Below are 16,648 nucleotides of genomic sequence, written 5' to 3' on the forward strand. Positions count from 1 at the left end.
CGTCTCTCAATTCCCGCTGCTATTTTTTCAAGTTTCGGTAGAGCGCAGTTTGCAAAATTAGAAATTTGAAAACCTTGAGACAGAATGATTGAATGATCGAGTTCTTACATGCTATTTACTATTTATTTTGTTATTTTTCTTTTCAGATTTTCAGCTGGAATTCCGAGAAACAACGTGAAGTTGAAGCAGCTGGAAAACCGTCAATGAATAAGAAAAAGTTATGAAATGCTGAAAATTGACGGATGTGTGTATGTGTGGATTCTGAATCTTACTTCTAATTGGAATTCACAATCCAGAATCCAGAATTCAAAAACAGGAAACTTGGTATAATTAGATGAGTAAGAGACTGAAATATCCTCATTCTTCTGCAAAAAGAGGAAATTGGAGATGGATGGGAGAATGTTCAAAGTACAAGACATCAGAATACTCTAATGAGAGAACATCTATAAATAGTTTTGGTGCTTTTATTGAAAATTTTGGAAAATTTCAGTTTCTTCCGGCTCAAAAAAGTTAGTTTTGACTCATTTTCAGACAAAATCTCATTTTGCAGTCAAAATTTACAAAATTTCAGACTCGCCACTGGCCAAAATCAAAATTATTTCCGGCCCGGTCCTCTTTGAACCAAAATTTAAAAAAAAGTTTTTTTTTAATTTGTATGACAATTTGAGTACTTTTAATTTGAATTTTCGAAGATTTTCAGAAAATTTTGTTAAAAAATGAGTACCCATTTTTGATCCGCCCGACGGTCCGTCTAATCTGATATACCCCTTTAAAGATGTTAACTTGAAGAGAGCGCAGAGAAACGAGAGTGTATGTCTTCTCTGCGTCTCTCAATAGCAGCTTCTTGTGTTCAAAGGCTCATATTTCAAAAGTAAGAGAACAGAGTTGAGCGGAATTCCGCCTTCCGCCTTCCGCCTTCCGCTTTCCGCCACTTTTTTCTTTCCGCCTTCCGCTTTCCGCTCTCCGCCGAAAAATGTTTTATTCCGCCTTCCGCTTTCCGCTTTCCGCCAAAAAATTTCCTATTTCCGCTTTCCGCCTTCCGCCTTCCGCTGTTTAAAGATTTTTTCCTCAGCTTGAAAAATTTGATCACCTATTCCAATTTACTGATATTTTTGTGGTTTTTTGCAGCAAAGCTACCAGTGTTTATCAAAAAAACAAAATTTAACTCAAATTTAACCATTTTAGTGTTTTTTACTACAAAATAAGGCCAAAATCGTATTTTTGAAAGCGACATTGTATTCCGCCTTCCGCCTTTTGGCATTTTTTTCCATTCCGCTTTCCGCCTTCCGCCAAAAAATTTTCGCTTCCGCCTTCCGCTCTCCGCTTTCCGCCGATATTTTTTAAATTCCGCCTTCCGCCTTCCGCTTTCCGCCCAAAAAATGTTCATTCCGCTTTCCGCCTTCCGCCTTCCGCCATTTCAAAAACCGCATTCCGCTCAACTCTGTAAGAGAAGCTATCAAAAAGTTTTCAATCAAAAAAATAGGAATTTAGGGGATCTACCCGAATGGCCTATAATTGGATGGAGTGCATCAGGCACTTTTCCAGCAGAAAATCGGTTTTCGCTTTTTTTTGAAAATTTTGAAAATTTCTAAAAATCTATGCTATTTTTCCTACCCTAATTATATCAGAAATACTTCGGAAGCCTTGTAATTCCTTCTCATCTTTCAAACAAAAAATCAACGAGTCAACTTTTATAACTACACTGGAACAGAATCAGGTGTCTGTCAAAAACTAGAAACATTTGCCTAAATACGTAAATATTTTATTTCTAAAAATAGCTTGTCTGACATGAAACAGGTGAATGACTATTTGTTTCTAGACAGAATGAACCTGATAACTATGCTCATAAATATAATAATTTTGAGATGAAAAAGGACGAAAAATGTCAAATTTTGAGGTAAAAATCAAGCACGCCTTCGATGCGTTTCAGCGCTCTCCCCTAGAGCGCACATCTCAAATACTTGAATAATTATCAAAAAGTTTTCAACTACAAAAATGAAGAGCTACATTTGATCTACACGACCAATTATATCAAAATTAGAAAAACACGAAATTCAGAAAATTTGACCCGAGGTGGAGTCGAACCCTGGTACCTATTCTCATAGTTCTCACATAAACCAACAACACTTGGCTAATCGCAGATTTTGCAAAAATGTGTATTTTGACATGGAAAATACAGTTTTGAGAGAATTTTATTGTCCAAAATCACTTTCTACAATCATTTTGATGTAAAAATCATGTTTCAGCGATAAAAATGACTTTCTCAACTTTAAAACCGCCTATCTTAAAACTGAAAGAGCTATCAAAAAGTGGTCAACTACAAAAATGAAGATTCAGGTTTGATCTACATATGTGTACATTAAATTTGAAAGAGGGTCAGGGAGAGACACAGAGAAGCGATAGTGTTTCACTTCTCTGCGTCTCTCTTCTCACCGCTCTGATGCTACCATCTTTGAAGAGCCATATCTCAAAAACTGAAAGAGCTATCAAAAAGTTGTCAACTACAAAAAAAAATTGAAGAGTTGTTCTATAAGATCACAAAAATCTGATGATATGGGACAATACCAGGGCGCATGACACCCTCTCAAACTTCTAATAAGGAAAATGGCCTTCCCTGGTATGGACACCAAAAATCGGATCTTTTAAAGAAGAACTCTCTTCATTTTCCTCTCTTCAAATCTATTGAATCTCACGACTTGTGTCTTCTCATTTCCCCAAAAAACCCTTCCCAAAAATCTCTTATTTTGTGTCTTCTGACCCGAGTCTAGTCTCCGTCCCGGACGGGAAAGAAAAGAAAAAGAAAAAGTACAAAAGGTTTCTCGAAAGTTCAAAAACCGATCCACTTCTGCAGAGAGATTTGTATGTAATTAGAGCTACACGTCATAAAAAAGGTCATTGGCGAGATGGGAAGAAAAGTGCAAATAGACTGAGGAGCCGCCCGTACAAATAATGTTTTTCACGGAATTGTGGCTTGGGAGGAGCACAACAATAGATCATGTCTAATACATGTTATTATTCTCTTTTGGAACATTTCATTTTAAAAAGCAAGAGACTTTTCATATGTACTTTTACAAAGAACAATCAAGTGCTAGATCCATTTTTGTCAGTAAAAGTTCAAAAATTTAAGAATCTGGAACTCCTGAAGTTTAGGAGCCTGGAATCTTGGGAATTGAAATCTATTACACAGTTCTTACAACTGTGCTCCACCGAAATGCTCTTGAAAAATGTCTCTTTTTCTCTGAGTCTCTCAGTGTTGCACTCAATTTTTTCCGTTTCGGTAGAGCGCGGCTGTAAGAAGCGTGCCGTGCTAATGGATAGATTTTACATTCCGATTTTTGAATAACATTGAGTTCTGGATTTGGTATTTTGAATAAGAAGAAATCATAGTTGAAAGGCCTAAAGATCTATCATTCTTCAAATAAGTAGCCAGTACTTTAGATTCTGGTTTCAAGATTCTGAATTCTGAATCTAGAACTTCGGATTCTAGATTTATGGTTCAAAATTCATTATTCGAAATTCTTAATACTTGGTTCAAGATGTAAATTTACTTAATCTATTATCGTAGTTCTAGATTCTGAATTTTTTTTTGAGTTCAAGAAAAATAAGTTGGAGTGTTCAAGAGCTTTAAAACTCAGATTGAGAAAAAAAAGAGCTGAGAAATTTGAAAGTACTTCTGATTTTTAATTTCAAGATACGTGACAAGAATCACTGAACAAAGAACTCTGAAATCGAAATAATAAAAAAAATCGTGAGCTGAAAACTTTTAAAAAGTTAAAATTACAAAACTTTCAAGACACGTATAAAGGTTTTTTTAAAACAAAGCCCCCATTCTCGAGTTTTGGAAAATCCAGGGAGTTAATCTTGATGTTGAACCAAAATAATTCAATTTACTATAAATTAATAATTTCTGGAATCAACCGATTCTGAAATTCAAGAGAATCCCAAAATTCTGGGTTTTGGACATCCAGAATTCTGAGACGTCCACCTCTAGAATTTAGAATTCCCAGCTTCCAAACTGCCAAACAAGACCTAAAAATGACTCAAACTGTCACCCAAAAGCCATTTTCATAAGGGGCGATATTTCAAGAATGGAACGGAACAGAAAAAAAAGAAAAGAACAAATAAAAGATCAGGTGGGGTAGGGTGGATATTTCGAGGAGAAAAGAAAATAAACGAAAACTTTTTTCTCTTTGAGTCAAGAGTCTTTTTCCAGCTGAGAGCTCGAAATGAAGCCGCCTGTTGAAGGTCACGTGCTGGAATTGAACACTGGAAAATTTTGAAGAAAATTTAAAGAAATTAGAAAAAATGGGGGGAAGGAGGAAAAGTACAGAAAGAGTACAAAGTGGACAGCTGTTCCGTCAATTAGAAAGTTTTTTATGTCTTGGACTGACTATGATTCTTGAGAACGGACGGAGTGAGGAGACGCAGAGAAGTCAGACACTCTCGCTTCTCTGCGTCTCCTCCCTCCCCCTTCGAGGTGTAAAGGCTCATAACTCAAAAACGCGAACAGCTATCAAAAAGTTGTCAACTACAAAAATTGAGATCTATGTTTGATCTATACAAAAATAAAAATTAGTAAAAGTTGTATTGTTTTTGACAAAGTTATGAAACTGCAAAGTTCACTAAAACTTGGAATTTCATTCTGTACGTAAATCAATTTTCTAAGCTATTTTGCTAATCTGTAAGGAAGGAAACATAGCATTTCATATAAGAAAAGAACGAGGGGAGGAGACGCAGAGAAGTCAGACGCTCTCGCTTCTCTGCGTCTCCTTTTTCGCTATGCCCCGCTCAGAGTCGTTCATCTTTAACTGTTTATATCTCAAAACCTACGAGAGCTATCAAAAAGTTGTCAACTACAAAAATGGAGATCTAGGTTTGATCTACTTGAAAGATATCAATTCTAACAAACTTAGATTTCGAATGACCTCTCGGCAAGCGCTCAAAGTCAGTTCTCTTTCAAATCATAATCATGTTTCAGAAAACTTATCTCTCAAAGCCTTTTGGAGTTATTTGAAAACCGTTATTTACAAAAATGAAGATCTAGACTTGAACTATAAAATTACAAAAAAATTTCTGAAACGTTACGAATCTCCACTACCCCATCCTCCGTCAAAACACCAAAAGATCCATTAGCGATGGGGAAATCTATCGTTTCAAATCGGATTCATGACAGTAGTCATAGGATAAACGAGAGATCATTCCAAACCGATAGACTTTAGAGAAAGACAGTTTGCACAAACACAGAACGAGAGAGAAAAAATTGGGAGAAAAGGGGGGATGATATGGTCAACAAATACCGCCTAGACTCTTTCATTTTCCTCGTGTGTGTGTGCCTTGTTTTTTCAAGAGTTCTCTCCAAACAAACTGACTTCGATTTGGAAGGGGGTGAACAATGACTATTCAACTGGGATGGAGGAGGAGGGGAGGTCACAGATTGGGGCTTGGAGCAACTGGTTGTGGAGTCATATGGGACACGTTGAAAAAGTCTCAAGCTTCATTTTTGTAGTTGATAACTTTTTTGTACGGACACACCTTGGCAAGTTACATCTCGACACAGTAATTTTTCCTCAAATCGTCCAATTTGAGTGCAAAATAGAGTGATTTTCGAGCAGTCCCTTTTAAAAGGACCGTAACACTCTCTAGAGAGTGTTAGTACAAAAATTTGTCAACTAAAAAAATGGAGCTCTACCTTTGTTGTGAATTTTTGAATGCTCGGGGTAGAAAAACCATAAGAAACCTTCTGTTTCTACAGTACATTTCACAACAACTGCAGTACCCTCACTTTCTCAGCAACCCACAGTAATAGACGCATATCTCAAAAGCTAGAAGATCTATCAAAACATTGCCAACTACAAAAATTTAGTTCTAGATTTGATCTACACAATGAATATAAACAAGAATGGAACTGAAACGAACATCAAGGAAGGATTTAAAATTTGGCAAACAGTGTCTACAGTATGGAGATCTGGTTTGGACGGTATTGTCTTCCATGAATCAATTTTCGGGCAGATTTTAGATTTTTGCAAAAATTTATATGCAGCAACAAGTTGTTCAACAACAAGATATTAACCTAACCTTAGTAGTTTTGAAAGCAACCCTACAGTACCCATCAGAAATGTAGCTCTAGGTTTGATCTACAAGAAAAATGCAAATTTAACAGAATTGGATGAAATGGGAAGTCATGACGTGCTCTCAAAAAAATTTTACATTGACCATCATTTCTCCAGTGACCATTACGTTACAGTAAAAAATTACACTGTCCAACTTTCTTGTCGCTTTAAAGGCGCATATCTCAAAAAAAAGCGGAGCTATCAAAAAGTTGTCTACTACGAAAATGAAGTCCTGGATTTGATCTACAAGAAAACTCTAAATTTGACAGAATAGGATGAAATGGGATGTCATGACGGGCTCTCAAAGTTGGTCGATTTTACACTGAGCAACTTTTCAACACTGACCACTATGTTACAGTGACAAATTACACTGACCAATTACACTTACCAACTTTTTATCAATAATTGCTTTTCAGCCGGATTTGTTGATGGGCTACGGTAAATACCCTAGAGTACGCCCACTCCTACAGAACCCCCTACTTTTCGGCTCCTTACCTACAGTACTCCTCCTCCGTTCCTCCACCTGTTCCCACCGTAACCCCCCTAGCAATCAAAAAACAAACAAAAACAAAGGGGACCTCTTTCTCTTTTGCACATCTTCTTGCTCCCATTCTTCTTCTTCATTTTCATCTTTTTTCTTTCCATCTCGACCCCCACTGCTCATCTCCTCCCTCGCAAAGTTTTGGAACACTATCTGTGTCTCTCCGTTTCAGACGGTATCTCGATTACTCATCGAGATTTCCGGAAGAAGAGAGATAGAGAAAGAGCAAGAGAGTGAGAAAACAACAGATGAGGGCGGAAAGAGAAGAAGAAAGAAGTAGGCGAGATGGTTTGTGATCATTTCGAGAGAGAGAGAGAAATAACAAGTTGAAAGTGAATGATATTTGGAAAAGAGAGAGAGATGAGTTCGAGGGATCCGTGGAGCTGTGGATTTCAGAATCCGGGATTCTGAACTTTTTTGGAGAAGGTTGAAAGGAAAAGAAGTTGAAAATCTCAAGTACCTGTCGAATATTGTAAAACCAGGGGATACAGTACCGCGCAAAAGTATATTAAGTTTTGGCATTTTCAGTTGAAAAGGCCCAATACTGATTGTCCTACATAGTAAATTATGTATAAACCATACAGAACAAAGGTAGATCATCATTTTTGTAGTTGACAACTTCTTTGTACAAACACTCCCTAGAGAGTTATGGTCATTTTAAGTGGACAGCTCAAAAATCAATCTATTTTGCACTGGACGATTTGAGTGAGAAATTACTTTGTCGATATGTAACTTGCTAGGGAGTGTCCGTACAGAAAAGTTGTCAACTACAAAAATAAAGTTCTAGCTTTGTTATGTGTGGTTTATACGTAATTTACTCTGTGGGACAGTTAGTTTTACTATGACACACTCTCAAAGTTAGGCGTTTTCAACTGAAAAATGCCAAATTGTATATCTTACTGCATGGTACTGTACCAGTCAAATAATTAGAAATTAGAGTTTAAATATGATTAAAAAATTAAGATTCCCTTACAAGTATTTGCATAATGATATAGTTTCAAATACGGTTAAATGTCTAAATAATTACAAAAGTTCTAGAAACTATTTCACAAGAAAAACAATTGTAAATCCAGTGGATGACATCAAGGAGATGGTGTGTTTTTTTGGGAATCACTTTTTGGACAAACGTTATGCAACTGCCCCCCACGCCGGACACTAAAATTCCACCATGCGCAGATAGATAACTTTCTTCATATTAGGGTTGAGAATTAGCTGGAACTTTGTAGATATATTCCTTCAACTCTGCTCTATCACATACCGTTTTCGAAAGCTGCGCAATACGGCTTGAAAATTGGGTATGAAAATTTCTGAAAATCGCCTTGTCAAATTAAACGCATGGTGTCCCTTTCTTCAATTCTCATTTCTATGTTATATGACGATATTACGTCCCATTCCCTGAAATCCTCCGTTTGCTAACTAAAGTGTCTGCTGGCTTTGGATTGCTGGTATACAGGCCATGTCGTCATATTTATACAAATACATCAGGATTTAATCTTTCTTTCTAATAAATATCCTGAAGAAGAATCTGCATAACAACTAACCAATAATAATATTTCTATCAAATTGATAAGTACAATTTTCTGTACTTCTCAGAAAAATCTTCTAATTGAAACTTTGGCTCTGTTCCAAAATCGGAGGCCCATAAAAAAATCGGAGACCCATGGCAGAATCGGAGGCCCATGGCAGAATCGGAGGCCCGTAAAAAAATCGGAGGCCCATGGCAGAATCGGAGGCCCATAAAAAAATAAGAGGCCCGTAGCAGAATCGGAGGCCCATGGTAGATAGAGAATGTCATCGTTTATAAATGATGAAAAACTCCCTTATAAGCATCTGAAGTAGTGCAGAAGTCTGAAAACCATGTTGTAACTGCATGATGCGCAAAGCTTTTTTTTTCATTCATTGCTAATTATAACAGATCTTTTTTAACACATTTATTTAATCAATAACATATATACAATTATTTACATGAAAAGAAATAATACATATTATACAAGTAAAAATACAATTATAGCTGCTTGTTTTTTCGTTATCCTGGGGCAAAACCACTACCTAAAAAAACATCGTCGCCTGAAAACCTAGAAATAATGTAACTTACTCTAGGTAACTTATTATCACTAAATGGGTAGCTAATCCTTTTACCACGAATCTCTATGACAAAAATAGAAAAGAAGACAAAGAATAGGAACATTGTGAAGTCAAATCCCTTACAACTCCGAAGCCTCCAAAACTTCCAAAGATGCCCAAGGCACCCAAAGTACAAACTGGCAAAGGCGGATAGTTGCTTCCCATTTTTTTCCTTTAACAATTATTCACATAAATATATCACTTTCTTCGGGTAAATAAATGTGTTAAAAAAGATCTGTTATAATTAGCAATGAATGAAAAAAAAAGCTTTGCGCATCATGCAGTTACAACATGGTTTTCAGACTTCTGCACTACTTCAGATGCTTATAAGGGAGTTTTTCATCATTTACAAACGATGAAATTCTCTATCTACCATGGGCCTCCGATTCTGCCATGGGCCTCCGATTCTGCTACGGGCCTCTTATTTTTTTATGGGCCTCCGATTCTGCCATGGGCCTCCGATTTTTTTACGGGCCTCCGATTTTTTTATGGGCCTCCGATTTTGGAACAGAGCCGAAACTTTTTGAACAAACTCGTATCCTGTTAGATCACTGGTTAAAGTTATCTGTATCGTGTACCATTGGAGCTTGTAAATGTGTTTCTAAACGTTTTCAGTCGTCCTGATTTTTTTAGACAATCTGATTCATTTGGTGTTTGTTTCACCTTAGAAACAATTTTCTCCGATATCATCAGAAATGCAACATCCAAAACCATCTCCTTCTCATCCACAGAGACTACACCACTTTATCACATTCTCCATGAATGACGTTATCTCTCTCTCTCCGCCCTCCACACCTCCATGTACTTCATCTCTCCTCCGCAATCGTGTCTAATCTATTCTTTGCCTCTACCGGGTCATTTTGTATCTTGACATCTCTCGGATCTCTTCGATTCTCTCTTGGATAAGTAGGCCAATACGGACAATTGGTCAAGTAAAAGAGAAAGGAATGAAGGCAAGAAGAGAGGAGAACGCGTTTCGTAGAGGCAATTCAATTCCTTTCTCGTCACTGTTTCGGAAGAAGACTTTTAGGATATCCAACACTTTTCATTTTATTATTGATTCACTTTTTTCTTGGTTAATTGTCTTGTACGTTCTAGTCGTATTTTTTCAATTCTCAATGTTCTGAAAATGTGGAAACACAGAATCCTGAAAATCTATTTACCAGATTATTTGTAGTTTGGTCCAACTATAAAAAAAAATTACTGTAATTAGAAAAATCCAAATAGCTGGAAATAGTTATTTTTACCAAAATCAAAAATGTAGAACTGCAAACTAGTGTGTGATTCTCGGAGCGATACAGAATGTAAGATAACAATCTAGACATGTTCCAAGCGTCAAAGGCGCGCCAGACTCTCTGTTTACATGATTTACTAATTTTATTTTGTAGATATTTCAGTTTTTCTAAATGCAATAATTATAATAACTTGGTGGATTGAAAATTTTGAAAAATTGAAACTTGAACCAAAAAATGTTAAGTTTTCTTTTTTTCATAAGATATACTTTTTCTCTTTTTTTCAAATTTATAACTTTACTGTTAATCAAACATAGGGTTTCTACACAATTGACAACTAGTAGATTTTTAGCATGTTTGGAAATTGGGCCGAAACGGGCGCGTAACTTGCTTAAAACGATATATTATGAGCTGAAAGATATACTAAAATGTAGATCTCAACGAATTTTATATCCACGATCTACTACTGGCCGGATAGCTAGTCGTTAATATGCCACGGGCCGGGAAAAGTGTCAAAAACGCAAAATTGATCAAAGTGCCATTCTAGCCCGGCCCGCGAAACAAAGCGCGAAACATCCATCCGACCTGTATTATATCGGAGACTTAAAAATCTCCGATATCTACACTTTGGTATATTTTTCAGATCATAAAACTCAGTTTGAAGCAAGTTACGAGCCAGCCCGTGTCGGCCCGTATGGAAGTATGCTTTTTAAATTTCCAAGATGTGCTTCTGAAAATAAACAGCTCTCTATACCTGTAAATCTGTGAAAGCTAACAGAAAATTATCTCTTTTCTTCTGTTTTACTTAACTGTATGTCTTAACGAAATACACACGTACATGTTTACCTTAATTATAAAAAAAAGATCAACTACATGAAGAAAAATCTGGGGGTTTTTTCAATGAATGACTATTTCGTTTCTAAACAAATTTGATAACTCCCGACGCCATGACATGGAGACTTTTCCACCATCCCATTCCCCTTCTCGACTTTTTTGATGCCCCACTTGTTCTTTCTATATATCTCACTTTTCTGATGCTTATCTATTCAAAAAAGTGTTCCAGCAAACAGAATGGGCCACGACAAGATATCGCCACTTCCTCCAAACTTTGTCTTCTCTCCACACGACAAATTCTACTATGCACCAGCCACATGTAACTCAATGCATTACACAACAGCCGCCTATATTTCCGCATTTATCGAATTCATTGTGATGGGAACTGGAGCTGTTTGTTTTTATGGTAAGTTTGCTCTTCAAGGGGAAAGCGGTGCCGACCTCTACCGTAACCCCCGTAACAATTTTCGAAATTTTGCAGTGATGAGCCACAAAACGGACACAATCGAGGTGTGGATGTTCTATATTCAAGCATTCATTGTTGTCCTGTCAGTTCTCTCTTCCATTTTGATGATGATTGGATTGTGGAAAGAGAAACCAAACTTGTTCATTTCCAAGTTTGCCTTTATTTGGGTGAGTTTTTGATATTCAGGGATGGTTCGTTGTGGCAGAAAAGTGTTGAGCAGCAGATGGAAGAGTTTTTCCACGCAGCCGTGTATACACTGTCGCGCTGAAAAGCTCTTCCACCTAGGCTTCTTTCGAGTCAGGAGAACGGGAATTGTGGCGTTTAGAGCAATATAATCATAACTGTCCAGTACAGAACTAGTACTAATGAGAACCAACTGAAAGATAGATCAGACGATAGAACTCAGAGACCTCTATAACTCGGCTCGTTCAAAAATTCTTGAAGCTTAAAGTTGTCCGCGGTACGCGACTGCCGAGCCCGGCCTTGCTGACTTGTACCGCGGACACGTTTATGTTTTCAAAGTTTTGGATGAACAATGTTGTAGAGAGCTCCTAGATCTGCTATTTGATGTAACAGATGTGAAGAAATTGACGATGAGGCCATGGCTACTAATGCAGCAGCGCTCTATTGACAAGAATGGTACATTCTTTTGCGTCATGGTGAACATTCAAGTTTATATAGCCGGCATAGTATGCCCAACAGCTCGAATATTCACGGTGACGCAAAAATGTACATATCATTCTTGTCAATAGAGCGCGGCTGCATTGGTATCCCAGGCCTTTTCGTGAAAACTCCTTTTCTGAAAGAAATTATGACAAGGTCTGAGGAAGAGCTCAGCGATAAGTACTGTTCAAAATTAGATTGAAGCCATTAGACCTAAATTTGTCGGTTCTAATCCGGGAAGTTCTGATTGAGAATAGTATCTATCCAAGGTTGTGGTAAACGAGAAACAATCTGAAACAGATTTTAAGTATTTGTGAGTTACGAAATCAGTCAAAATTCTACTTTAATTTTTACCTTAACATTTTGGGACTAAATAACTCTCTCCCTCTTCCAGATCGAAATCACGTTCCTCTTGTTCTGGGCTGGAATTTCCGTTCTTTGCATGTCAATCGGCATTGATTTCACCCGTGCAGCATTCGGCCACTTCGGAAAAGTGCTTCAAATCGAGAAAGATTACGGACCAATCTGGCCATTCAACGTGTCCGTCGTCTCATTCTTCACTGCTGCCATTGCTATTTGGTTCGTTTTTCGTTTAATATGTTTTTTGTACTTTTTTTTTGAATTCCAGGACCCGAATCATCGTCCAAGGAGCCTATGACTACCTTCTTGATAAGGATTATTTTGCCGATAAGCTGAATGTTGAACTGAGAGAGTCATCGAAGACTAGATAATTGATCTGCTTTTCTTTTCAAGCTTTCCCATCTGATTTCGAGTATTTTTTCTAAAATTCGTGTCCTTGCCATTTGAAATCTAATAATAAAATGTTTGCTTTTGTATATTACAGAGCTAAATGACTGAAACCTAAGATAGGTGCTTCTGGACACCAACCGTGATCCTCAGATGAGAAAACGGATACTGTATCATCAAAGACTATCAAAGACAAGTAACGACGGAATTAGAGAGGAGGGAGACGCAGAGAAACAAGAGTGTCTGCCTTTCTGCGTCTCCTCTCCGTGCATACACTCTCTCTCCCCTGAGCACAAGAGCTAAAAAATCAGACAGTTTCAAAAATCAGTAAGATTTTACCTTGTGAGGGTACATAGTAGTTAGACACCTTAACTTTTCAGCACCTCTCCCCTCTTCATCGAGAGAATCTTTTTTTGAAGGTGATACGCAGAGCTTTGCGGAATTCCTTCCTTCGACTTCCGACTTCTTTATCAGGAATTCCCTGCCCACGCCTCTTTCGTAATGTATTTATAATTTTAAAAACTAATTTTCGAATTGCCTCCAATTTACGATGTTCCGATAGTACCTTCCTTCGGCTTCCGTCTTCCGACTTTCTTTTTCGAAAATGTTCCTTCCGCACAGCTCTGATGGTATGTATTTCCAACCCGAACGAGCTTATTTGTCAACTACACCCCTTTTGCTCCAGACCTACCCAAAAAGTATAAATTCAAACCAATCTGACTTTTCTGGACTCACTGGAGCACTCTGCCCAAATTTTCTGAGGACACCTCCAAACATGAATAATAACTTTATTAGAAATTGAGTAACCATCCGAGAACACTTCTCTTTCTTCTCTTATACCCAAGCCCTGGATTGTAACTGGCATATCCGATAGTGTCCATTATATTCTTGAACAACCAGAACGATCCACCATCCGGGTAGTACATCTTCTCTTTAGAAGCAGCTAATCCATCCATCGTTGCAGTATCGCAGGTGGTGGTTCCGTTCAGGTAAAGCTGCAAATTTCAGTTAGACAAATAGGTTGTGGCTAACCAATCATGTTCACCTTGAAAATCAATGACATATCTCCATTTTTCGAAAAGTCTGCTGCGAGGAATCTCTCGAAAGTGAGGCATTTCTTATCCGACTTGTACAAACTGTAGGCACATTTAATTTCAGCTTCACACGTCTTTCCACATTCGATAGCCGATGCTGCGGTAGTTGTAGCCAACGCGTATTCTTCGTACTCAGTATCCTCTGATTTCATGTTTTCCCATACTTTCATACAAGGAAGTATCGAAGAAGAAGGAGTAGTTGGAACCTTTACACGACATGGTCTGGCCGCCTGGAATTGGAAAATGTTGAGAAGTTTTTGGAGTCTATTTTGTAATGGTTGGATAGATCAAGTCTCGTTCTATGAATTTTTAGTTGACAACTTTTTGATAGCTCTTCTAGGTTTCAGGATATACGTCTTTAAAGATGTAAGTCTAGAGAGTTAAAGGAGGATCGAAGTAATATTTTCTTAGTCTCTGAATTTGATACTTCGGACAATTCTAAGAAAATTTTATCAGTGAAGCATATGCTAAAAAAAATTGCTCTAAACGCTACAATTCCCGTTCTCCTGACTCACAATAAGCTTAGGTGGAAGAGTTTTTCAGCGCGGCCGTGTAATTCTCTCGGACAAGACTTTTTTCTAACAAATGCTCGTGCTTTAGTTTATGTCTCAAAAAAAAGAAAAAACTACGAAAATTTGTGAGAAAACGAGGAATTGAACAGAAATCTTGCCCGAGAGGACTACACGTCCACGCGGAAAAGCTCGCCCACCTAGGCTGATTAGAGTCAGGAGAACGGGAATTGTGGCGTTTAGAATAATTTTTAGCACATGCTTCAATGATGAAAGTCTCTCATAATTATCTGAATTATCATAATCTGAGATAAAAAAACATGACTTCAGTCTTCCTTCAGTCAAGTTAAAAGACTTTTCAGTCCCCATCCATTTCTGAAAAATAAAAAACCAACCTCTCCCAAAATCGACGTGGCGGCAATAACAGCCAATAAAGTGAGGACTTGAAGCGACATCTCGTTTCTCTTGAGGCGAGCATCGTGTTTTATAGAGAGAAAAGAGTCACAGACTTTATTAAGAATATTATACATGAGAATATTGACGTATGTCGTCAATGGTTTTTGAGGAAAAGGAAGTAGAAAAAGTGAGACCAAAGAATAGGGGAAGTCATATTGGGCTGTTCGAAACATGCGAATTTTGTGAATTGAATAAGAATTCCGAGTTCAGGAACTTTTTTGAGATTCAGGCCAGGAAAGTGGAAGGCATCATCATAGGGAAGTTGAGAGTCGATGCTCGGCGAAATTGAAGACATTGAACTATCTCATCACCAAGGAAGTAATTTGTGTTCCAGTTCCAGTTGACTGTTCATTGTTTTTCTTCCCTTTCAAACAGAATATCTTTTGGCAATATTCTGAAAAAATATTCCCTTTTTCCAGTAATTATATTTGTACTTACTGAAAATCGCATTCCGGAAAGTATTGATAACAAACATATTGGGAAGAGGATCAAGTACTGGATACAATGCGATTGTAATACCTAGAATTCTCCCGAATAACGCGATTGAGCAATCAGCAATACAGAATATTATGATAAATCCACCGGGTATGTACATTAAAACCAGTGGAATAATAGTTTGATGAACGAGAGCAAGAAACAGTTGCTTCTGGACTGACTGATATTGGGAGGACGTTGTTCTTTTGGAATTCAGTTTTTCGATCTCTTGGTAACATTTCATACCAAAAACACACATTATCGTGCTAGAGAAAATCTGAAGTTTTCAATCTAACGCTCCGTTAATGATTGATGCGCAATAGAGTGAACTAACTATTTCCACCGTATTCTCAACCACTCCGGCCACATTCATCCAGTTGATTTGCTGTTTCCCATTGATGTCCCTTGGATAAATATAGAATCCCATTATATCAACTCCATTGGTATCTACTTGAGACCCATTGAATAACACTTCTCTGAAAAAATCCAAAATTTCAGTTAATCTCAAGTTTCAAGCTGCTGTAACATACTTATAAAACTGTCTAGTTTCATGAGTTGGACCAGCAAAATATCTGCAACCAGCCGCATGCAAACCACCAAATAGAATAGGGTAAAAAAGCCAAATGAGCAGTTTAGAAGGCTGAGAGGATGTCCAAATCTTATTTCTGATTAGGATAAATTGATCGCGCAGTAAAGAAGCGCTCCCGATATAACTTACCCACTAACCACCAAGTATCGAAACACAAAATGAACATCGATAAGAGCAATTGACATTCCATATGAAGACCAGTACAAAACTGTAATGAAAAATTCAAAAGGTCATCAGTACTATTAACACCATGCTAGGCTTCGCCAGAATGCTCATGGAACGTTTTTCAACAATAAAAGAACAGTTCAGCTCATACCGTTAAAGACTGGCAGGAACACTTCCGGAATATGACTTTTTTCAGATGATATAACTGTAAGAAATGTAGATTTCAAAGTATAGGAATCAAGTAAGATAATCATGTCCAATATTGCATAGAGTCCCTCAAAAACAGCGAAATAAAGCATCAGGTACTTATAGACTCCCAGATTTTGTGGAGATTTGTAGCAGATGAGATAAAACATCAGAGTATTTGTGAGCAGGGCAGCAACACCGCAACACCGGATGAATACGATGTGGAAGGAGTCCCAAGACATTTGGCAAATCGACTGAGCAGAATGAGATGAAACCGACGACATGTGTAGTGGGTGTACTCATTTCCGGTACAAATATTGTATGTTACCACGAGAAAAGCGTCTAGACTATGTGAATCAATTGAGGAAGTAGAAAATAGTGAGGTAAACGAATAGGGGAAATCATATCAGTTCTGGTCGAAACGGGCGAATTTCGTCATGCCAGGAAAGACATTATCA

At 37.5% G+C, this 16,648-nt stretch overlaps 3 protein-coding genes across 3 annotated transcripts; 1 reads left to right on the top strand and 2 right to left on the bottom strand.

Moving 5' to 3' along the window:
* Positions 1–11,078: 11,078 nt before the first annotated feature.
* On the top strand, positions 11,079–12,701 carry GCK72_002765 (uncharacterized protein; the record flags this gene model as incomplete). The annotated part of the gene is made up of 4 exons (XM_053723587.1): positions 11,079–11,247; positions 11,323–11,474; positions 12,365–12,549; positions 12,599–12,701. 4 exons carry the CDS (start codon positions 11,079–11,081, stop codon positions 12,699–12,701), a joined length of 609 nt encoding a protein of 202 aa, XP_053592232.1.
* An 807-nt stretch (positions 12,702–13,508) lies between these two features.
* Positions 13,509–14,775, bottom strand: GCK72_002766 (uncharacterized protein; the record flags this gene model as incomplete). The annotated part of the gene is made up of 3 exons (XM_053723588.1): positions 13,509–13,712; positions 13,763–14,041; positions 14,716–14,775. The coding sequence occupies 3 exons, from the start codon at positions 14,773–14,775 to the stop codon at positions 13,509–13,511; spliced, it is 543 nt and encodes a 180-aa protein (XP_053592233.1).
* A 761-nt stretch (positions 14,776–15,536) lies between these two features.
* Positions 15,537–16,432, bottom strand: GCK72_002767 (uncharacterized protein; the record flags this gene model as incomplete). The annotated part of the gene is made up of 3 exons (XM_003093147.2): positions 15,537–15,726; positions 15,969–16,047; positions 16,156–16,432. The coding sequence occupies 3 exons, from the start codon at positions 16,430–16,432 to the stop codon at positions 15,537–15,539; spliced, it is 546 nt and encodes a 181-aa protein (XP_003093195.2).
* Between the last annotated feature and the right edge of the window lie 216 nt (positions 16,433–16,648).

The sequence above is a fragment of the Caenorhabditis remanei genome, chromosome I (assembly GCF_010183535.1).
Source record: "Caenorhabditis remanei strain PX506 chromosome I, whole genome shotgun sequence".
Classification (NCBI taxonomy): Eukaryota; Metazoa; Nematoda; class Chromadorea; order Rhabditida; family Rhabditidae; genus Caenorhabditis; species Caenorhabditis remanei.